Below are 24,879 nucleotides of genomic sequence, written 5' to 3'. Positions count from 1 at the left end.
TGAGTACAGAATGATTATGCCCTGTTTCTGATTCCGAAGACATCCAATAGTTGAAGAATCACCAACAAACAAGGACATCCATCAGTGTCCTCTCAGCCACGAGACATTCTCCATGGTTGAACCTGGGAGGGAAAATGAGCAACAAACGTGCAGCATAACAATTCACCAGAACAGCAGCATATCTCGGCAACACTAAATAACTACACCATAAGAGAACTGCACGTCATCACAAGCTTTAGCTAAGCAGAACAATAAAGAGACCGGACCTCATGTATACAAAAAAGATTTCAACTGTTCAACCATGGTTAGAGCATAACTGTTGACAATTCAAATCGCACGGTACTGGCAATGCCGATTCAAAAATAACTCTATGATGATTGCAGCAAATTATGGTGATAGCCCTAGTAGTGCTGCAAATCATGGTGGGAGAAGCTCTCACTGAAGAGAGATTATTGGGTTATCCACTCTTAACTTCTGAAGCCAGCAACCACCCAGGTCTCTGCGGGTAGGTTCATAAGTAGCACCAGCAACCACCATTTTTCTGCTTGCAGAAGGAAAGACCATATTAGTAGCAGATTTTCACTTTTCTATCTTATAAAGGGCAAAAGGAAAAAACCAACAATATGACTCCTATCTTCCGAGCAACACACATCATGGGGGGAATTTATTCTGTAGACCCTATTTCAATCATGTACATAATACACCACCAGGAAAGAGCTTTATTCGTATGGTCCCAGTTGAGCAATCAGCAATGGATAGAAGCACATCAACTATTCATATTGAGTGGTCAGTAGCAAAGTCAGTTTTGGAAGTACATTAAACAACTAGCAATACTAGCAGGGCCCCAGATTATTGTGCAGTTCAGCAGTAAACAAATAATTATTAGCTCTGTTCAAAAGTTGCATATAAGATCAAACATGGAGTAGCAAGAGATACAAAATGTTCAAATCTAGACATTACAAATGGCATGACTGCAAAATGTGACCATATAATAATTTCGTATATAATGTGAGTGTGATAAACTATATCTTACAAGCATAGGTGGCACTCAATGTCTACTATCTAGAACGATTGAATGATGGACAGGTTGTAAAAAAACAGAGAAAAAATAAACAAAGGTTAACAAAAGAGAACATCCAAATGCTAAAAGAAGCAAAAATATGTAAATCAAACATCCAACAAATGCCACAATAACAAGGATATGTGATGAAACAAACAGTGATCCACAAAGGATGTGATGCAATTACACAGACAACACCTAAGAGTACCATAGGCATGTGAAAATAAGTCAAGTGACAGAAGGTGGGTCATGACTCATGAGGCTGGCACCATAAAGGGCTGGACTGACTTATGTACAATGATAATTGCAACATAATAACGGTTGTCTAAGTAGACGGCTTTCCTTGGATGGAAATCGAGAAGCTTGACCCTAGATGAGCAAAGATAATTTGTGGTAGATGGTGGGGGCTATGACATGTAAGTACCAACATAACAAAGTGTATCTTCAGCAATCATTTATGGAAAATGTAGCTCGATGGCACACAGAAATAGATTTTACACTTTACATGCTAATGTGATTAATAAGTCTATAAATTAGCAACGGGCCACCAAACTAACCTAAGCCACAGGGCAATAGTATCATGTCCTCAGTTCTAAGTATCAAATGCATGAATGGCCCAGTAATAAGGGATACTTCAGATGTTATAGAGGAGCACCGAATACAACACCTCGAATGCTACAAGGGTCACTATAATGCATTCAAACGGTTCTCTTACGGAGACTTTTAATCCATATGCACGTGGTAACTGGAAATACAACGAAGGAACAGTCCATAGGCTAAATATTAACAAAAATATCAACTAACCTAACCAAGCACCACATAAGATAGCAGTCCATCAAGTGGTAACACAATTCAAGGAAGTTTTTACCTTGGCATGGAAAGACCACATACATATCAGACCCATCTATGCTTGAACAACTAAGGCTGTGCTTATATATTTTAAGGCATGCACATGCTGGCATTAGAATCTGCAGCACTAAAATTTCTAATACAAGCAAAAGAAGATGTAATTGAAACCGAGCAAATAAAAACTATACTTAGAAATAAATTGTTTGATAACCTTAATTTATGATTCCAAATGAATTCTGCAAGATGATTTACCAGCTTATGGCTGGCTACCTGAAACCTACCTACATTACAAACCATAACAAGGGGAAAATGTTTTGGGAGTCCCATTTACCTTCTTATGAGCACCATTCTCGTGCATTCTGGAACATGCGCAACCAAGGACTTGGGCCACCCTTATCAACCTGCCATTCCTTCGGATACCATGGATATTGCCACATCATGAAGGTACGCTCTGGGTGTGGCATCATAGCAAGGTGCCTTCCATTTGGGGAGCAAAGAGCAGCAATACCAAGAGGAGAACCATTAGGGTTGAAAGGATAGACCTCCGTGGCATTGTTAGCATCATCACAATACCGCAGAGGGGCCAGATTAGAGTTAACAATACCAGCTAAAATATTTTCATCAGGGAACAAGGCTCTCCCTTCACCATGAGCAGCCCAAATGCCCAAGCTAGAGCCTTCCATACCTCTGAACATTATAGCAGGAGAATCCCCTATGGCCACACTGGTAAACCGACACTCAAAACGGCCTGATTCATTGTGAATGAACCTTGGCTGGGACATGTCTCCACCTGTACCAAGAGAACCTCCGATATCTGGTCCTGGCACCCAACCGAGAAGGGCCATGAGCTGACACCCGTTGCACACTCCAAGGCTGAACGTGTCTGGCCTGTTATAGAACTCCTGGAATTGCTGTATGAGGGGCTGGTTGAACCTGATAGACGCTGCCCAGCCTTTTGCTGAATCTAGAACGTCAGCATAGCTAAAACCACCAACAAATGCAATCCCACGGAATTCTGTTAGAGAGGCCTTCTGATTCAAGAGGTCTGACATTGAAATGTCCCATGGTTCGAAGCCAGCAGCATGGAATGCAGCAGCCATTTCCCTATCACTGTTGCTTCCTTCTTCGCGGATGATGGCAACCTTCGGTTTGGAGGATGCAGTCAGTTGCTTCTTGTCTGTAAATTTGGGGGTGAAAGACAAATTCCACGAAGGCGATGTTCGGCTTTTTAAGCCTTCTTTCTCAAGCTTCACACAAGATTTCAGCCGTTGTAGCTCCTCAAGCTCGAAGCTTGTTTCTTCCCACAAATCCCTGAGGTCTGAAGTGCTTTCCTTCAGGCGCACCTCACCATCAACAACCAGCTCTATCTCTGCTGTTGTATTCACTTCTCCAATTATGTTAACAGAAACGCCTGCTGTTTGAAGCTTTTGCTTCACAGCAGCGAGATCATTTGAGTGCACTTCAATAACAAGACCAAGCTCCTCAGCAAAAAGTGCTTGCAGAAGGTCACTGTCTTTTAAGTCAATTTTGAGGTTGACACCACAGTTGCCAGCAAATGCCATCTCCAGAATAGTAACTATAAGCCCACCGTCACTAATGTCATGACCGGCGGAAATAAGACGTTCACCGAGCAATTCCTGAACAGACTCAAATACTTTCTTCAAGTAAGGAACATCTTCTATGTCTGGGCAGTCATTTCCAATTTGGTCAAATGCCTGTGTGAGAGCAGAACAACCAAGCCGACGTTTTCCTTTAGCCAGATCAATGTGCAACAAGACGCCATCATTTCCAAGCTTTAAATCCGGAGTAACTGTCAAAGTTATATCAGGACAGGTCACATAAGCACTGATGACAAGATTTCCAGGAGCCTTGACTACCTCTCCATCACACTGAGCAGCCATAGAAAGGCTGTCCTTTCCACCATCAATTGCAATACCAAGTTCAATCATGCAGTCAGCTAATGCAACAGCGGCATCATACATGTCTGCTCCTTCTCCGTCAAGCTTTGCAGCATACATCCAGTTACCACTTGCTTTGACATCAGAAAGCGATGTAACTTTAGCCCAAACAAGATTGGTCAAGGCCTCCCCTACAGCAAGCCTTGCCATGGCCTTGGGATTAAGCAAACCCTTCATTGGTTGTTCTCCAATAGCGCAGGCACCACCTGTCAGATCTGTGTATGTTTGTGCAATCACCGCGACATCAGCAAGTGGAAGTTGAAGAGGACCAACTGTCTGCTGTTGTGCAACAAGACCTGTCACACACCTGTCAACCTTTGTGGTCAAGAAACGCTTTGAACATACAGAAGGCAGCTTCAATACTCGCTTAAGAATATCCATTAGTGTGACTTCAGGTGCAATATCTAAGGGCTCACCCAATCGAGGAACTCGCTTAAATTCAAAGGTTTTCTGAGGCATATCTCCTAAAACCTTTTCAAGCTCAAGGTCAACAACAGGGATCGGAGGAGGAAGGCCGTTTAACTTGGCATGCTCCACAGCAGCACTATCGATCAAAACAATCTTTCCACTGCCATCAATTTCCCCAAGGACAGCCATTGAAACTCTTTCTCTCTCACAAAGTGACTCCAACAGGCTTCTGCTCTCAGGCTTCACCAGTAATGCATCCTGTTCCTGGTATTCAGCACCCCAGATCTCCAAGACAGACAATGTATGATCACCAACGACAACTGAACGGATATCAATTTCAGCACCCTTCGGATAGATTATTTCTTTCACAACATTGCAATTTCCACCAGCTCCCTGGTCATGAATGCTGATAATTGGGTTATTCTCTCCCATTTCTACGCATGCCCTGATCACACGATACAGTTTCTGTGACATCTCGGCATCTCCGCGCTGCACTGCATTGAAATCAAGCTCTGCATCATTTTGTCCGCTAACCATACTTGAGGCAGCACCACCACCCATACCAATTCTATATGCTGGACCACCAATCTTCACAACTAGCATGCCAACTTCTGGATCCCCCTTCGATATATGTGCATGATCAATCTGGCCTATTGCTCCACTGAACATAATTGGCTTCAACCACTCGCGACGCTCTCCATTTGGCAACCTCGTACCAAAGTTCCTTGTAAATCCCTGAATCAGAGGCTCACCAAACTTGTTACCATAGTCAGAAGCACCATCACTAGCATCAATAAGGATCTGCAACGGAGAAGCTAAGTTTGATGGGTATGAAAAGGATGAATCCTCCCAAGGTGCATATGATTCTTCCATTCGAAGATTTCCAACACAATAACCAGCAGTGGAAGCAACAACAAAAGAACCTCTTCCAGTAGCATGTGTGTCTCTTATGCGACCGCCTGCACCTGTTTCAGCTCCTGGGTAAGGTGCCACAGCACATGGAAAATTATGGGTTTCTGCTGTGAACAAAATGTCAAGTTCACGCATCATAAGGGATAACGGTGAAGTGCAGCCTGGTAGTGCTGGACGTAGATGATTTACTGGGTGTCCTTTTATTGCACTTGAGTTATCCTTGAAACCAATGACAGAGTTATTAGGGTTGGCCTTCAAGGGACTCTTCACCAGCTGAAACAAAGTACTAGCCATAGTCTCTCCATCTATCACAAGTTTTCCATTAAAAAACCAATGCCTACTGTGCTCACTATTGGATTGTGCTATATCAAAAAGTTCCACAGTAGTAGGATTACGCTTGATGTCATCTCTGAATAGGTGGGTGTAGTATTTGATATCTTGTTCATCAAAAGCAAGCCCCATTTTCATATTTATTTCTTCCAATGCTTCACTTCCCCTTTCAATGACTGGTATGACCCTGACAGGTTCTGGAACAACATCTGACCAAAATGATGTGAGCTTGCTAGGATAAACACACTCTGTCATTCGGTCATGAACCAAAGCAGCAAAGCTGCTGAGTTGGCTTTCATCAAGTGCTCCGCTGCCAGGCTGAAGGCACAAAAGATATCTTCGAGATCTCTCCAAGCGAGTTACTTCCACTAATGACAGAGCTTTACAAATTGAGACAGCATTGGTCGAGAAAGCAGTTGAAAATGTCATCCGTGGCCCAACCTCAACAAGGACAGAATAAGGGGTGCTAGAGATTTCCTCCTCAAGAAAGCTGTTTGCTTGTAAGTTATCAGGTTCATAAGTTTCCGCAAGGAGCCACTGAAGTGTTGCAAGCTTATCAGAAGCTAGTCCCTTCTCCAATTCCACATTAAAACATTGCTCAGTCTTGATGCCAATAATGTCACAAGAAACTTTTGCCTGAACTTTCCTGAGTAACTCATCAGTCTCATTGTCTTGAAGAAATGGCTGACGGTAAAAGTGAATAATCCTTGCCCTTGATTCCACATCATCGACGGATTCCTCTACCAATGGAGCAGTAACACCCTTGTATACTGAAGCACTGGGAGCATGCCTTGTTCGGTTATTTGGAAAAGTAACTCTTTGTTCAGGTAACCTGCAAAGATGGCGTTGGTCCAAGCAGTGCCGAACCATCCGTGACCTTCTCAACCAGGGATTTCTTGCAGAGATGAAACCAGGTGTTTGTTTTCCCTAAGCAGAGCAAACATATAAGCATATGAAAAAGGTTAAAGAGAGAAAATGGAAGCGTAAGTAAATTAGGTGCTAGTCCAGCTGTTGATTTATATAAGGCGCAGTTTGACCGTTCTAAACTGAACTTAACTGCACTTCTCATACAATACCTTGTCTTAGTTACAAAATCACAAATCGCCAGAAAATGTGGTGGGCTACTAATATATGAACCCAACAGTATAAATTCTGTGTGGACTCGTGTATTAGTGGTGGACTAATTGTTGGTCAAAGAAGGACGATCAATCTGCGCCCAATATAAACAATTGGACAAGGTAACTTGAACTGGGTGCATACCATGTTAGTAGGAAAACACTGAAGGCGCAGCATACTGCTTCCTGTCATTTGACCAGGAGATGCCATTTTTCAGTCGAGAGCAGATACTCCAAAAAAAAGACCTGTAAAGCACGGAAGAGTAAATCAGGTACTGACCATAAGCTCATAACTCAAGTTTATTCTACAAGGTAAAACTAGAAATTATATTTTATATCATGTGCAAGTAGTGAGGACAGAAAAGAAATCTCACTGTATTATAAATAAAGACTAGGATATATGTGTACACAGGTCAAGGCCAAGATCCTTGCATATGAACACTATGAACCGGTCCCTGCAAACTACAAGTGTTCACCGAGTTCTCTCCACTTCAGTAGTGGCAAGTTCAAAAGATGAGTGGCGCCTATCTGTACTCTCGGTCTCAAGTGACATCCTACTTTCCTTGCAAATTTACAGCACACGATTTCTATAGCTCTATTGCACAGAACAGGAGGCGTTCAGCACAGGCAAGATTTACAGCTGCACCCCATAAAAAATCTTTTGTTCAGATGTTCAGTTGCACGAACGCATGGGCGAGCGTCTTCATGCTGCACCACCCCCATTAGCGGAACCCCCAAAATCTTGATAACGCCCGTCAGTCGAGCCACCAATCTTTGTAATACAAACGGCGACTAAGAGCACATCATAAATCACAGCAAGCAAATCCGCAACAAGCTAGATGGATACCGGAGGGGAATTCTTTTTATTAGATTGAACTGCCACCAGGGCACCGAGATAGAGAGGCCAACCTGACGAGGTACCAGCACGAACTCGGCGCCGCCCAAGCGCCGGGTCACGCACGACGGGCACGAGGTAGCGCCGCCGCACAGTGGCGGCGCAGAGCAAGGAGACAGCAGACAGCAGTAGCGCGGTTGCGGCGGCGGCAAGAGGGGGTGTGTCCTCCTCTCGTTTACCCTTTTCGATGGAATCCTTTTTATTTCGTCCTCTCCCGAGAATAACTTTTTCTTTCACTTTTTCCATTCCCTTTCGCTTTCTAGGTTTGTTCTATGGGCTTTACCCGAATGGACTGAATGGGCCTCTGCGTGCCGAAACCTGATATAGCCCATTACAAAGGCCCGTATTGTAGGAATGGGGTCACTAGCGGTGTTCTACTATCCAGCAAGCTTGTCTAAAAAAACTATCCAGCAAGCTATCCGCAAAGTCTGTTTTCAACCTACGGGCCTTATCCTCTCCCTCTCCCTTATCCTTTCCCCGACCTTGAGAGTCGCCGCTGTGCTCCCGGCGCCGCTCCTATCTCCCTCTGCCGGCCATGCCGGTTGGAGAAGAGGTGGAGTTGGCTGCTGGGCGTCCCTGTATAGAGTAGGTTTGCTGGCTCTCGCTGTAGTTGTAGGTGTAGGAGTAGTTGTGTGCGCCCCCGTGGCGTATGGCGAGATGCCGCTGGGCCTCTTCCGCTCGGTGCCGCCGCTCGGCGCCGGCGGGCCTTCCTTGCTGATCTTCGTCGAGCTCCCAAGGTGGGAGATTCATGGAGGAACTGCCAAGGTTGGAGACCCCAAGAATAAGAGCGATGGTCAGCGTCGGAGCTCGGGATGCGTAGCGGTGATTCCTCTTCTGGCCGGCCGAGGCGGCGAGGGGAAGTGGAGGAGCTGCAGCGTCTCCCGCAGTGCCAAAGTCTGGCATGGAGGTGGCCTTGGGCTGCCTCGGAGCTTTCTCTCGGTGAGTCCAAGCAGCGCCGGGATTGGGGGATTTTGGTTCTTCTGTTCGCGTCCATGGTGGGCGACGGCCGAAGCTGGATTTCTCCAAAGTTCCTTAAATAAAGTGGAGGCTTGCGGTTATCAATCGATGCAGAGATGCTACTGTGTATTTCTATCTCTTCCGACCGGCCGTGGAGGCGAGGGGAGGAGACGATGCGCCCGGTTCTCTGCAGATGGGAAGTGGGAAGCAATTTTCTTGAGCACATCCAAGGCCACTCCATGGCCTATCCAGTTGCCGGCGATGGTTTCCGGCGAATCAACCTCCTTTGCGAGGCCCTTCCTGAGGTTTGCAGTTGCATACTACGGCTGCGTAGAGGCAAGTGGTTCCGTCCCCGCCTCTTCGCATGACGGCGGAGTAGCAGACCTCTGGCTCGACGGTGGGGAAAGAGAAGGACCTGATTGCGTTTTCTCATCTCTCAGTGAGGTCTTTTCTGCAAATACTAGGGACCTATATGTGTATTCAGATCTTATGGGGTCCTTTGTAATATTTTGTACCTCCTCCGTTTGGATTTAATGAGAAGCTTCCTGGCCCTTCGGGGCACTCCTTGTTCAAAAAAAAAAGCAAGCTATCCGCACCACCGATGTCCGATGGCCATGGCAAAAGTAACGTGGACGCAGCTGTGGCTAAAACATCCTGCAGGGGAGCTGTGGTGGCAGTACCACGCGATGAGAAAGGAGAATTCTTAGGGTGTTCTGTCATAACTGTCGAAGGATTAACTGATCCCACTACGGCCTTGTTTGATACTAGAGTTTTAGTGGGAATTAGCGGGGATAATCCGCTCCAAATTTTAAATCCCCACTTATCCCCAATGCATGTTTGGTGCTAGAGTATGAGCGAGTTTAATTCCCACTTATCCCCACTTTTCCCCAAATTTTAGTGTAATTTTTTCAATCCCCAATACTCTACCCCTACCTAGTGGATTGGGGATGGGGTTTTGTGGGGATTGGGGGACAGCAGTGATTCACCCAATACTCTAGAGTATTATCCCCACTGATCCCTATTAAAACACTAGTACCAAACAAGCCCTACGCTGGAAAGTATGGCGGGCATTTCACTTGCGGCAGATTTAAACCTTCAACGGGTGAAATCATCTACGGACAGCTTGGAAGTGACAAAGTCCTCCTCTGAGGGGGGTATGGAGCAGTTATTCGTGAATGTTTGGAATGGTCGAAACAATTTGAGGCAATGATCTTTGGCCACAAGGTAGGAACTAAAATGGCAAGGCTCGCAGTTTGGTCCGCACTGGTACCTCAATGAATGTAGGTAGATCGGTTTGGCTGTCTACGCCACCAGCAAACATGTGCATTCCGATGTTTCTAATAAATGAATAAATTGTGGGTTGATCTTTAAAAAAAAGCAAGCTATCCTCAAAAAAAAGAATATTCATACATACCTCGATGCATTAACGCAAGCCGTGGCTGCTTTGAGGATACTTGTGGAGAAACAACAACCGCAACACCAACAACCAGGTGATGATGCTAGTGTTCATGGTGACCATGAGTTCGATGCAACTGCTAATGCCTATGCATGTGATCAGCAATTTGATCAAGGCCATGGTGGTGGCCATGGTGATGGAGGTCGTGGTAATGGTTGTGCTGGTGCCATGCCCGGTGTAGGTCGTGGGTTTGCTCCTCTTGGTGCACGCCATATTTTCAATCCTGATAATGTCCAGCAAACTAACCGTGAGTATGATCGGCTGGGCAAATCAAAGTTTTCTATTCCTGTTGAAGAATACCTTGCTTAGGAATGATAGAAAAATTATGGGGTTTACATGAGTACAACAAGGACAAAAAAATCAAGTTAGCATCTTCTGAATTTGATGGGTACGATTTATGATGTTGGAATAATATTGTGCATATTTGTGATAGCATTAATACTTGTAGAACTATGAAGAAAGTGATGCAGGATAGATTTATTCGGTGCAATTATATCCGACCTCTCTATAATAAGTTGCATCAATTGAAACAAGGCACCAAGTCTGTAGATTTTTTTCAGGAGATGGAAGATTATGCAGCGTGCCAGAGTACATGGATAGCCCGAACAAACACTACAACGATTCCCAGCAAAGGGGTAGCACATGGATAGCCCGAACAAACACTACAACGATTCCCAGCAAAGGGGTTTCACGACTTGCTGTGAGTTGACATGGAGCCATGGAACTGATGTTCATTAGCAGAGGTGTAGTAGGATCAGGAGTCACGAGCCAGCCAGGAGTCATGTCTATGCTCTGAAGCCCCAGTGGGATACATTCTCGACACATTACGAAAACCTAAAACTCAGGCCCAGCCCATTGACAAGGTTCTCCATGATCAATCCAAGCAACCTTGGGAAGCTTAAGGTATCACCAATCGACTAGAATCTTGAAACATTTTCCACCCCCCAATAACATTACAATTCGGTAATGCAAAAACCAATCAGATCCAAAATACTAATAATCATGAAACCAGCACAAACTCAGTAAGCCAGACTTGGAATAAAATAGCATGTTGTGACACGATATTATCATGAAGCACAGAAGCATGGCGAAATACATTGGAAGTTATCATTAACAGAAAAATGAACTCCACACTCCACAGTACTATCAAAGTAACAACCTTTCTGATCTAGTTAGCGTACTTACTTATTTGAAAAACAACAGCTCACTAATATGTATTTAGTAGCTAGGATTAGCAACTTATTTGCGTCACTAGTCAGGAGCCAAACTAAGGCGACTAACATGTCTGGGCTCATAGCACCACTATTCACATGCAGATGATGCATATATGGTTCACTACCACTATAAAGCAATAGGAAACAATAACATTGCGTCTTGAGATAAATTAGCAATATGACCATTACATTTGGCCAGAAATTCAAGTCCAATGAGGTAAATCAACTAAGGACATGCTAAAACTAAAGCAAATACTTGATATGTGCAAAGGGTAATGCTCAGTCTGCTAGAAGCACCAAAGATATGTGTGCTTCTATCCAATCAATAACAAACACTTGTCTTATAAGCGACCAGAAATTTAAGCCCTAAGGTAAATTAACTAAGGACATATTAGTACTAAAACTAAAGCAAAAATACTTGATATGTGCAAAGGGTAATGCTCAGTCTGCTAGAAGCATCAATGGTACTTCTTTTTCTTCAATCCAATCAATAACCATTCTAACCAAAGTTATAAATACAATTATAGCTATCATGCTAGGAATTATAGTATGGAGTACTAAAGATGGGTTACAAAGGCCACACTGAATAGATACTTCAACCTTGCTTACAAATCCACAACTAAGCTGAAAATATCAAGGTTGAGTAAACAAAAACAAAAAACAAAAAACACTCAATCTTGATTGACTTAGAAGGCATAACTAGCTGAACACTATCAAGGTTGAATCAACAAAGGAACGTAACACAGGACTAACTGCAGCACACCGAACAAGTAAGAAAATGTTTTCAATGCCACACACCCTAGCTGAGACATTTCCAAAATATGCAATATCATTCCATGGAAAATAAACATTGACTCCAAGTGAATATGGGCACAAGCTTAAACCTTCTCACAAAATGCACAGATATGGCCTCAGGTAACATGGTGAATATAAATGATATATCTAACTGAACAAGATTAGATGGTTCAAAAGAGCTAAACCTAATGGATAGTTGGAATGCACAAACAAGGAAAGCAAAAGGCACTGCAAGCACATAGCCAGAACAATTGGCAAGAAGGCATTGCTGAACCAATGATGACAAATCAGGACAACATTATCCAATTGCAATTGCAAGCAAGAGTACACATATGTCCACAATCTACCTGACAAAGAACATCCCCACATAGAAAACACAATTAGCATGCACATCAAAGTCCAAGCACACAGCATGAATAGATCTAACAATTTAAGCAGGCAAGATCAATGGTTGCAGCAACATAATCCAGAAGCACGAGCAATGATACTTGTCTACTTGATAGCAGCAGTTAAGTTACTAGACGAAACTTCGAAATTAAACACTGGAAATGCATAACTTGGATATAACTAAAGGTCTACATTGGATGCAATCAGCACAGCAAGGTACTTCCGCAGGCGAACAAGTTCATGGAAACATCTCTGCGCATCACAAGCACGACACCAAGGCATTGCCTAGCGAGTTAGTTGAGCAGAAGCGACCCTAGTCGCTCTCCTCCCCATCCCCGCTCTCGTCCCCGGGAGCCATGTCGACGTCGGCGTCCTCGTCGTCCTCGTCGTCCTCCGCCGCCTCCTCCGGCGGCACCAGGTACGCCCCAGGCTGCGGCGGCGCGCGGCGGCGGGTCCGCGAGGGCAGGATGTTGTCGAGGTCGACCTCGGCTAGGGGATCCTCGCAGAAGCCGTCGCTGTCGTCGCCGTCCTCCCCGTCGACGTCCTCGTCGTCGTCGCTTGACTCGTCGCCTTCTTCCTCCTCCTCCTCCTCGACCACCATCTTGCCCTTCCCCTTGTCCGCGGACCGAGATTTGGCCTCGGCGGCGGCGGCCTCCTCGTCGGCGTCGGGGCGGGCGGCCTTGGGGGCCGGGTCGATGGGAGAGAGGTCGGAGTCGGCGTCCGGCTTGCGCTTGGCCGGGGATGGGGAGGGCTCGGTGGCGATGGGCTGGGGCTGGCCGTCGGCGGTCGCCATCTCGGCGGCGGGAGAAGGGGGAGCTAGGGTTTTAGGACACTGCGGGAGATGAGCGGACGACCCGTGTGCACCGCTTAAGAGGCGAGAGAGTGCTGGAAATGGGCCAGCATTGATTGTTATCACTTATTAGCCCATGTTATTCTATGGCCTTACAATGTACTCATGGGCCTAAAGAAGCCCATCAGAAGAAATAATTGTTTCTTTTGCAAACAGATGAGTTTTTTTTGTAAGAGAAACATTCATGTTGGCAGCACAAAGAAGAGAAGAGAAAATAAATGCGAACACTTCCTTTGAATAAAGAGGTTTAAGTTGTCAAAAAAAAAGAGAAGGGATCAAATCTGACTATATAGCCCACTTCGAGCCAAACGGATTTGGTGGACATGGATACGAATACGAGTGCACCCTTTGAAGCAGTAAAATCAAAGAATACTAAATAAAAAATATAGAATAAATCATGCGTATAGAGAGTGTATGTATGCACGAAGATGTTACTTTTGGAACTAAAATATAAAAGTATGTAACTTATGCCAACACGACAAAGTTTTCAAATGATGGTCCAAGCACCGCATATTTACGACGCAAAAACTACAAAGTTCTAATTTCTCTTTTTTTTTGTCCACAACAATCATGTTTTTTCTTCTTATGGTGGAGGCAAGAACTAGCAATGCCTCAAGCTCTCAGTTTGAGAAAATTGTAGAACCACCGGTTATTGTTGTTGTAATTGCACAAAACACTTATTTTACATGTATTTTTTTCTTCATAAATTACCAATTGTACTTGTAATTCATTGTACATCGGTCTCTCGGATTAAGTTGCTTAATAGCAAATCTGACGGCCAAGCCCCACAAGGAAATGATGATGTGAAATCCACATGTCATCAACTAGCCTTTTTAAACATTTCAATTACTAGAATTTTCTAGAAATTTTAATGAAAAGTTTGAAAAATCCGTCACGTTTGCCTAAATCTCACAAAAATGACCCAATGTCTAAACGGGAAGGTCAATTTTTTTTGAAATGTTTGAAAAATGCTAGTTGGTGACATGTGGATGCAATATCATAAATATCTTTGTGTTTGTGGGACATGGTCGTCAAAATTGCAGAATTGGACCTCTGGAATAATGACTAGGAATAATCTTAGGAAAAGAGGAATTTCAAAACCTCTGGAATGTAATTTATGTAAAGAATTTGAATCAGTTAAGGATGTGTTCTTTGAATGCTTTATAGCTAGGAATTTGTGGGATGTTTTTAAGGTAGAAGTTAGGTGTTTTGAAGATGCTGCAACTAGATGGCTATGTAATAAACCTTTCTGGTAGTTTAATTTTGTTTCATCTACTGTTCTGTGGGGGACTTGAAATTTTAGAAATAGTTTATCATTTAATAGAACTACTTGGCTTCGTTTGAAACAGGTGTGGGACCGGTTTTAGCCTAGCTGAGAACTTGGAAGGTTCCATTCAGAGGCTGGAAATACTTCTGTCGGCACCTTTGAAGCTAGAGGTCCCTTGAAGTGCATCAATTTGAGTTGGATTTATGCCATGTGTTGAGTTTGTTGATGATTTGGCCACACCACCTATATTAGATGATAATACTATTGAGTTGCAAGTTTCATTTGATCAAACCACTGAGATTGATGTTGTTTTGAGCGCACTTAGTAGTGATTTCAATTCGTCTTTGCCTATGTGTGTGTCCACTGAAATTATCATTGATATGACTAGCAATCTTTTAGTTGACTCTATTTATGAGAGACCTATAGATTTGTGTGTACCATGTTCTGATTTTCATTCCTCTATTGATATGAGCGGATGAAGCTCGGTGATCACATGGGTACGTGAGCACGGGTTCTTTATCCGACGCCTGTCTAACGCCATTTGGTCCGCCGTTAGTCGAGCTGGGAACTGAGAAGCGCCGCACCGCTGGTCCTCCCGTGCCACGCCTCCTGACTAGGAAAAAAAAGCACATCACCACCTAATAAGAACGAGAGCAGCTAGCCCGCACCCTTATCCTGTTCTTATTTCTTCCCCCGCCGGACGTTTCCAGAGGAACCATATCCCGGAGCTCCAAGACTAGGCCACTGGCAAACCGCGCCGCCCACTACCCCACCTGGCCCTGCGTCTCCCTCACCGCTTTGCGATTCACTGCCGCCGACCGCTGCCCCGCCACACGCAACCCCGGCCGGCTCGCCCTCACCGCCGCTGGTGGTCGCTACGGGGACGCCGCCGCTGAGCATCGCCGCGGGGAGGCCGACGACAACACCGTCGAGGGTGGCCGCCGCGAGCAGCGCCGCTGGAATGTCGCCGTCGAGCACGTCTGGGAGGGTAGGCCGACGCCGTTGAGAACGCTGCGAGAGGTGAGGCCGCCGCCGTGGAGCACGCATGTAGGGGCAGCTGATGGCGTGTATTTCACACGTTCGTTGGGCAACCCCAAGAGGAAGGTATGATGCGCACAGCAGCAAGTTTTCCCTCAGAAAGAAACCAAGGTTTATCGAACCAGGAGGAGCCAAGAAGCACGTTGAAGGTTGATGGTGGCGGGATGTAGTGCGGCGCAACACCAGGGATTCCGGCGCTAACGTGGAACCTCGCACAACACAACCAAAGTACTTTGCCCCAACGAAACAAGTGAGGTTGTCAATCTCACCGGCTTGCTGTAACAAAGGATTAACCGAATTGTGTGGAAGATGATTGTTTGCAGAGAAAACGAGAAAACAAGTATTGCAGCAGATTTGTATTTCCAGTATTAAAAGAATGGACCGGGGTCCACAGTTCACTAGAGGTATCTCTCCCATAAGATAAAAGCATGTTGGGTGAACAAATTACAGTCGGGCAATTGACAAATAGAGAGAGCATAACAATGCACATACATGTCATGATAAGTATAGTGAGATTTAATTGGGCATTACGACAAAGTACATAGACCGCCATCCAACCGCATCTATGCCTAAAAGTCCACCTTCAGGTTATCGTCGAACCCCCTCCAGTATTAAGTTGCAAAGCAACAGACAATTGCATTAAGTATGGTGCGTAATGTAATCAATAACTACATCCTCGGACATAGCATCAATGTTTTATCCCTAGTGGCAACATCACAACACAACCTTAGAACTTTCTGTCACTGTCCCGTGTGTCAATGCAAGCATGAACCCACTATCGAGCATAAATACTCCCTCTTGGAGTTACTAGCATCAACTTGGCAGAGCCTCTACTAATAACGGAGAGCATGCAAGATCATAAACAACACATATGCAATAACTTGATAATTAACATAACATGGTATTCTCTATTCATCGGATCCCGACAAACACAACATAGAGTATTACAGATAGATGATCTTGATCATGTTAGGCAGCTCACAAGATCCAACAATGAAGCACAATGAGGAGAAGACAACCATCTAGCTACTGCTATGGACCCATAGTCCAGGGGTGAACTACTCACTCATCACTCCGGAGGCGACCATGGCGGTGTAGAGTCCTCCGGGAGATGAATCCCCTCTCCGGCAGGTGCCGGAGGAGATCTCCGTAATCCCCCGAGATGGGATTGGCGGCGGCGCGTCTCTGGAAGGTTTTCCGTATCGTGGTTTTTCGCATCAGGGGTTTCGCGACGGAGGCTTTAAGTAGGCGGAAGGGCAGAGTCGGGGGGGCTGACGAGGGGCCCACACCACAGGGCGGTGCGGGCCCCTCCTTGGCCGCGCCGCCTTGTGGTTTGGCCACCTCGTGGCCCCACTTCATATGCTCTTCGGTCTTCTGGAAGGTTCGTGGCAAAATAGGCCCCTGGGTCTTGATTTCGTCCAATTCCGAGAATATTTCGTTACTAGGATTTCGAAACCAAAAACAACAGAGAAAACAGTCGGCACTTCGGCATCTTGTTAATAGGTTAGTTCCGTAAAATGCACGAATATGACATAAAGTGTGCATAAAACATGTAGGTATCATCAATAATATGGCATAGAACATAAGAAATTATCGATACGTCGGAGACGTATCAAGCATCCCCAAGCTTAGTTCCGCTCGTCCCGAGCAGGTAAAACGATAACAAAGATAATTTCTGAAGTGACATGCCATCATAACCTTGATCATACTATTTGTAAACATATGTAGTGGATGCAGCGATCAAAACAATGGTAATGACATGAGTAAACAAGTGAATCATAAAGCAAGGACTTTTCATGAATAGTACTTCAAGACAAGCATCAATAAGTCTTGCATAAGAGTTAACTCATAAAGCAATAAATCAAAGTAAAGGTATTGAAGCAACACAAAGGAAGATTAAGTTTCAGCGGTTGCTTTCAACTTGTAACATGTATATCTCATGGATAATTGTCAACATAGAGTAATATAACAAGTACAATATGCAAGTATGTAAGAATCAATGCACAGTTCACACAAGTGTTTGCTTCTTGAGGTGGAGAGAGATAGGTGAACCGACTCAACATAAAAGTAAAGAGAATGGTCCTTCAAAGAGGAAAGCATCGATTGCTATATTTGTGCTAGAGCTTTTATTTTGAAAACATGAAACAATTTTGTCAACGGTAGTAATAAAGCATATGAGTTATGAAAATTATATCTTACAAGTTGCAAGCCTCATGCATAGTATACTAATAGTGCCCGCACCTTATCCTAATTAGCTTGGACTACCAGATCTTTGCAATGCACATGTTTTAACCAAGTGTCACAATGGGGTACCTCCATGCCGCTCGTACAAAGGTCTAAGGAGAAAGCTCGCATTTTGGATTTCTCTCTTTTGATTATTCTCAACTTAGACATCCATACCGGGACAACATGGACAACAGATAATGGACTCCTCTTTAAAGCATAAGCATGTGGCAACAATTATTATTCTCATATGAGATTGAGGATGTATGTCCAAAACTGAAACTTCCACCATGATTCATGGCTTTAGTTAGCGGCCCAATGTTCTTCTCTAACAATATGCATGCTCCAACCATTAAGGTGGTAGATCTCTCTTACTTCGGACAAGACGGACATGCATAGCAACTCACATGATATTCAACAAAGAATAGTTGATGGCGTCCCCGAAACATGGTTATCGCACAACAAGCAACTTAATAAGAGATAAAGTGCATAAGTACATATTCAATACCACAATAGTTTTTAAGCTATTTGTCCCATGAGCTATATATTGCAAAGGTGAATGATGGAATTTTAAAGGTAGCACTCAAGCAATTTACTTTGGAATGGCGGATAAATACCATGTAGTAGGTAGGTATGGTGGACACAAAAGGCATAGTGGTTGGCTCAAGTATTTTGGATGCATGAGAAGTATTCCCTCTCGATACAAGGTTTAGGCTAGCAAGGTTATTGAAACAAACACAAGGATGAACGGTGCAGCAAAACTCACATAAAAGACATATTGTAAACATTATAAGACTCCACACCGTCTTCCTTGTTGTTCAAAACTCAATACTAGATATTATCTAGACTCTAGAGAAACCAAATATGCAAACCAAATTAGCAAGCTCTAAGTATTTCTTCATTAATGGGTGCAAAGTATATGATGCAAGAGCTTAAACATGAGCACAACAATTGCCAAGTATCAAATTATCCAAGACATTTTAGAATTACTACATGTAGCATTTTCCAATTCCAACCATATAACAATTTAACGAAGAAGAAACTTCGCCATGAATACTATGAGTAGAGCCTAAGGACATACTTGTCCATATGCTACAGACGGAGCGTGTCTCTCTCCCATAAAGTGAATGCTAGGATCCATTTTATTCAAACAAAACAAAAACAAAAACAAACCGACGCTCCAAGCAAAGTGCATAAGATGTGACGGAATAAAAATATAGTTTCAGGGGAGGAACTCGATAATGTTGTTGATGAAGAAGGGGATGCCTTGGGCATCCCAAGCTTAGACGCTTGAGTCTTCTTAGAATATGCAGGGGTGAACCACCGGGGCATCCCCAAGCTTAGAGCTTTCACTCTCCTTGATCATATTGCATCATACTCCTCTCTTGATCCTTGAAAACTTCCTCCACACCAAACTCGAAACAACTCATTAGAGGGTTAGTGCATAATAAAAATTCACATGTTAAGAGGTGACACAATCATTCTTAACACTTCTGGACATTGCATAAAGCTACTGGACATTAATGGATCAAAGAAATTCATCCAACATAGCAAAAGAGGCAATGCGAAATAAAAGGCAGAATGTGTCAAAACAGAACAGTCCGTAAACATGGATTTTATTAGGCCACCAGACTTGCTCAAATGAAAATGCTCAGATTGAATGAAAGTTGCGTACATATCTGTGGTGACCCGGCATACCACTGCATGGTGTAGTATGCAAGTCTGATATAACACCAATGAAACACAGTTCCACTAGTATTATATCGCTCAGAGTGGTACAACAGAAACATATGCGGGTCCAAGGCATGTCTATAGAATTACAACATCGACTCTGTTACATAAGATCCACACAGCCTCCTACTTTACAATGAGGTAAAACTGCAAATAAACTCCAAAAGAACGACTCGTGGTCTAAACCTAACACGAACTCTATTTGTAGAGTATTTCACTAACTACAGAGGCTAAGAATAGACTCTAGCTAAATAGGAGCTAGGTTTAGGAAGCTAGTTCCTTTCTATTGCTAATCTAGGTTTTCTCCATGGTAGTTGTGGTATTTGACTCTTTCGGCGAGTTCCTGTTCCCTTGAAGTATTTGTAGACTCCTCGATCTTCGAGTTGCACGGTAGATCCTCCTTCGATGCCTCCATATCTAAGCAGGGGATTTAAGAGTGGGATGAGTACGAGCGTACTCAACAAGTTCATTATAGGAAAGAGGTGTTTAATGCACTAGCTACGGCATTAGACCGGAAAGTCTAATACCAATGCAGGTTTTCATAATCATTTCTTCAAGAGGTTGCTTTTATTCGGAAGAGCTATGTCCGTCGGCCTTCACCGGTTTACTAGAACTTCATGGAGCTCCTTTCCGGCAGCGTTCGCAGCTCCATATCCCGGAACAGGGAGTGACGAGTCACGGTTCTTTACACTCGCAGAGGTGTGTTGCTTTACCCATAAGAGATCTTAACCTTGGTGCCAACCGGGTGATCTTCCCGTCCACACTTCCTATGGTGTGAGGCCCGGTATAAGGTCTAGCCAATCATGTTCCTCCGCTACCTCGAACACCCACCCTTTGTTGCATGCCCCGACCCTGGGTCCTCGCCGGTCCTCATTATTCCCACTCACGGGTGGACCCCGACCACGACGACGGTTTGGGATCGAACCAAACTCCTTCGCCGGTAGCCGCAACCCATCATAGACCGCAATACCGTGGGGACTTAAGGCCTCCCCAGCCCAACCGCTTGCACTTCGAGCGACAAGTGTCTACGGACTATGCCGTGGGGACTTAAGGCTTCCCCAGCCCAACCGCTTGCCCCGACGGATACAAGTGTCTACGGTAAAGCGCATCCGTTGATGAACGAGAGGTGGAAACACTTTTGACTACTCCGTCCCACTCCGGATCTTATGGTTAACACGGATATTACGGCACAAGAATCGCTGGCGACATTTGTTGTTTAATCCTAGATGGATATAAGCCCGTGCAATGGAACCTCCACCATATCAACACAATCCATGGTTCCATTGCCCACCACATAGTCATATTCATAATTATGAAAGTAGTGGTTTTGATTTTCATGCGATAGTGATAACCATAATACTTTGCAAGTAATTTGATAGAAATACTCAAATGACATGAGCAAGTGATGAACTTGCCTTTCTTGACTGCAAGATTATGCGGCAAGGTCTTCGATACGTAGTAACTCCAAATTCTGAAATAACATCATCGTCCGGTAAGGACGATGTTTAAAAGATTGGCAAGGATGCGATAATGCATAAGAATGAGATGCAATCGCTCTAAGCGTGACCTAACCCCGAGGATTTAGGATTAGTGAGTGGTAATGATTGGTTTAGGGTGTGTTGCACTTTTAGAGTGATTCACATACAAGGTTCTTATTCAGGTGTGATTACTTGGTATTATCAATAGGTAGACAATAAAGAATAATAATCAATTGAGCACACAAAGAATGATAATTGGCATAATGTTATCAAGTAAAGAACAGTGGTCAGTTTTAGTACTAGATGGCATGGTTAAGGAGTAATTATCATATACTTCAAAAGAATAACTTTTGAAGAACATGTTCTTTAATAAAGAACAAGTATGATAATTAGGTTGGTGGAGTTCTATAATTTATTATGGTTCCAAGTAGTTTTTGGAGTAAGTGTTAGATGGATCACAACAATGTTGGACTCATCGACACCAAGGGCTTGTAAGGTTAAGTTAAGCCTAGGCATCCTAAGCAATTCATTATACATGGCTGTTGTCAAGGTTGGTTTATATTGCTAATAATAGCTGACTAGAGTTTATAGGTCCTTGTAAGCAGGGTTGGTGATGATTCCTTATTTTCTTCAAAAGAATAACTTTTGAAGAACATACTTCTTAAATAATAAGAAGTATATCAATTAGGGTTGAAGTTGTCTAGGGTTTGCTATTGGATTCACTAAGTAAGGAATAGTGGTTTCCTTAAATAGGATGTTTAATAATTTATCTTACACTAATGGGGTTTAGTGGAGTATGGTTATGTGGTGCATGATAATTGGCATGGTTGCTATTAGGGTTCATCACAATGGTGTGATGCTAAGCATGGATAAACAAGGATGATGGTTTTGGTAATAGGATCTAGGATTTTATACTTGGTTGACCCTACTTGATTAGTTAGGTCCGATGAGTATGAACACATGTCATACTCATATATTAGTGATAGGTCTTCTACATTTTATGTGGCAAGGCAAGTATTTAGTTGCTACTATGTATCTATGATTGAAAGGAACTATTATGATCACATGCTCCAACCTAGGTTTAGATTGAGAAGCAATTTAGGGTTCACATGTAATAATGGAACTAGGGTTCCTAATTAATTTAGGGTTTTAGGAGTCACATGAAATGATAGGGTTATAAAATCATTCCATGTGGAATTTAGGGTTTGTTATTAACCATTTAATTCTATGATTAATAACTTTATTTTAAATTTGAAGTTTATTAGTAACTTGGAGATAAAAATAATATTGAATTTGGCATTTTATTATTTTTAATCAATTAATAATTAAGGTAATTATTAATTAGGGCTTAAATTTCCACTAATAAAGATTTAACAAGATAACAAATAAAGAAAAATAACTTTAATGTTTTCTTTATTTTTCTTACTGGTTTTTATTTATTTTAGAAGGTTTTCCAATTTATTGAATTTTAATTCAATTTAGAGTTAAAGAAAAGGCTTATTTAATAAGTACTAATTGATTAAATTTTTATTAAAAATAAAAATTTTATTTTATATTTTTATTGGGTAGATTTTTCTTTTATAGGAATTTTGATATCTTATTTGTATTTTTCTAAGCTTTTATGAATTTTCTACATTATTTCAAAGTTTCAGCAATTATAGAATTTGAAATAAAACCGAAATGTACTAAACGTACCCGGACGAGATACCACCCACGGTCTATGACCGGTGGGGTCTGTCCACCTCACCTGCCACGGGGCATTTGACTGAGTCAAAATTGCCACCGTGGCGAGGAGGTTGCCGACCGGCGGCCGGACGGGATCGTCGCCGGCGAACGCGGTCTCCCGCGGGGTCATGCGCGGGCTCGTTAGAATCAGGGCGACGAGACGAACACGATGGTAGCGGCGCCGCTCCCTAATGGTTGCCGGAACGGCGGCGGCATCTATGTCCGACGGCGGCGCACGGTGGCCGACGGTGAGAGCGAGCTACGGCGCGAGCTAGGATGCAATATGGGACTCTAGAGAAGCGCATGCTCACCTAGATGCTCAAGGAAGGCTTGATGGCGGCGATTGTCGACGGTGGCGACGCCGTGGTCCATTTTTCTCGTGGAACACCGGCGAAAGGGAACGGTCGATTGCGCCATATCCCGAGCTCCCCTTGACGCTAAATTCTACCAGAGGAACGAGGACGACGAGGCGCTCCCCCTGAGCTCAACGGCGGCTCCAGGGGTGGTCGGAATCGCCGGGGCGGTTTTGTCACCGGCGAGCTAGGGTTTCGGTGTTCTGGTCGATTGAGACGAAAGGAGGGAAAATGGTGGGCTTCGGTGTGTTTTATAGCTTCCTCCTCGTGCGCTGGCGGTCCATCTCGGCGGCGGGGACGCGGGACGTGGCGACGGTCGGCTCGGTGGCGAGCTCCTGTGCGTCGAGCAGAAGAGGCGAAGACGACGACGTCCTCCTCATCTTTATCCACGCGAAACGGTATGCTGGGCCGCGACGGGCTGTGCTGGGCCGAGGCTACTCGGGCTGCTTGGTGGGCTACACGGCCGGGTAAGCTAGGTAAGTCCTTTTCTCTCTTTTTCTTTTCTCGTTTTCAATTTTCTATTTTGTCTTTCTTTCCAATTTGAATCTGATTTGAATTCCTATTTTATTTGCAGGTTTCGATTGTGCTGAATTTGATTAAGTTGTAGAACAATGATTATTACACCATTCCTTCTATTTAGAACAAGGTTTTTATTTTTGAGTACATTCCATAATTTTAGGCTTATTCAAAATATCATTAATCATGAATTTAGGTTCTCATTTGGATTTCATACCACTTTTGGTGAATCAATTTATTTGGATTAATAGAGTTGATACTGTGAACTCAAAGTATTCTAAAGGGGATATGAAGACTTGGTTTCAATTTAGGGAATTGGTCACTTGCACATGATTATATGTGAGCACCAATATCTTAGGGTTTTAGAGTATCTATGATAAACTACTTGTTAATTAATACTTATCATTATCTTTGAAAGTATTTCTGTAGATATTGTTTCAATCATGGTTGATCTTTTGGTTACAAGGATAAATGATTGATTACTACACATATGGTTCTAATGATGGAATGTAGCACAAGGTTTTTCTTATGTTCAAGAATTGAAGCATAAGACTTGATTAATGTGCAATACTAGGGTTCTAATGTTATTTACCTAATGGCATATGGTTTGAAATCTCAATTATAGCCTGGTTTATATTATGATCACCATAGTGATACCTAAACTAGGGTTGTGGTTTAATTCTAGGTTGTAGAAATGATATGACACCATATTGCATGTGCTAGGGTTTAATCTCCCCTAACCATAATAAAGTGGTTACTTACTTAATTGTTTAAGTTCTCCTTTAATTACTAAGGACTTGAGAATTGGTTTTATCTTATACCAATAGATCTCTATTATATCCTTAGGCTCTTGTTAAAGTAACTAAAGTTGTTATAGTTCTTTTTTATAGTTAACTTTGGTCATATGAATGGATGGTTTCTCACCATATAAAGTATAGAGTTTGACTCTAAGGTTTACTTAGGTTCTTTAATTTATGAAATATAGATGTGGTAGGATTCCACTTATGATCACCAAGTGGTCACAAGTTAAGGTTAAGGTTTTATCCTAGGTTTGCTTATTAGTTACCTACCTATAATTTCATGTGGTGTATAGTATCTAGTTATCCTATTAGGGTTTATTCTCAATACCTTAAGTTCTTAGGGTTTAGGATCATCACTGGATTAATAATGACCAAGGTTTGGCTTCCTAAGGGTTTCTCATTAAATGGGGTTCTCACTTCCATGATCAAGTATTGTCTTGATCAGCTAAGGTATAGTACCTATACCTTACCTTCTTGGATGGGACTACTATGGTTGCCTCTATAGTTTATATCCCAGGAGAATGTCCGAGATGTTATGTTAAGGTTCTACTTAATCAATGAT

At 43.2% G+C, this 24,879-nt stretch overlaps 2 protein-coding genes across 2 annotated transcripts; both read right to left on the bottom strand.

Moving 5' to 3' along the window:
* Positions 1 to 252: 252 nt before the first annotated feature.
* Positions 253 to 7,558, bottom strand: LOC124669885 (probable phosphoribosylformylglycinamidine synthase, chloroplastic/mitochondrial). Its single transcript, XM_047206419.1, has 4 exons — positions 7,542 to 7,558; positions 6,778 to 6,878; positions 2,241 to 6,444; positions 253 to 541 (listed from the first exon to the last, which is right to left on the bottom strand). Exons 2-3 carry the CDS (start codon positions 6,841 to 6,843, stop codon positions 2,245 to 2,247), a joined length of 4,266 nt encoding a protein of 1,421 aa, XP_047062375.1. The 5' UTR covers positions 6,844 to 6,878; positions 7,542 to 7,558; the 3' UTR covers positions 253 to 541; positions 2,241 to 2,244.
* Positions 7,559 to 12,400: 4,842 nt separating this feature from the next.
* Positions 12,401 to 13,157, bottom strand: LOC124678725 (histone H2A.Z-specific chaperone CHZ1-like). The gene has a single exon (XM_047214590.1). It carries the CDS (start codon positions 13,127 to 13,129, stop codon positions 12,650 to 12,652), a length of 480 nt encoding a protein of 159 aa, XP_047070546.1. The 5' UTR covers positions 13,130 to 13,157; the 3' UTR covers positions 12,401 to 12,649.
* Positions 13,158 to 24,879: the final 11,722 nt, after the last annotated feature.

The sequence above is a fragment of the Lolium rigidum genome, chromosome 7, assembly GCF_022539505.1.
Source record: "Lolium rigidum isolate FL_2022 chromosome 7, APGP_CSIRO_Lrig_0.1, whole genome shotgun sequence".
Lineage (NCBI taxonomy): Eukaryota > Viridiplantae > Streptophyta > Magnoliopsida > Poales > Poaceae > Lolium > Lolium rigidum.
The sequence above is the reverse complement of the archived record's forward strand: the minus strand, read 5'-3'. Positions and strand labels throughout refer to the sequence as shown.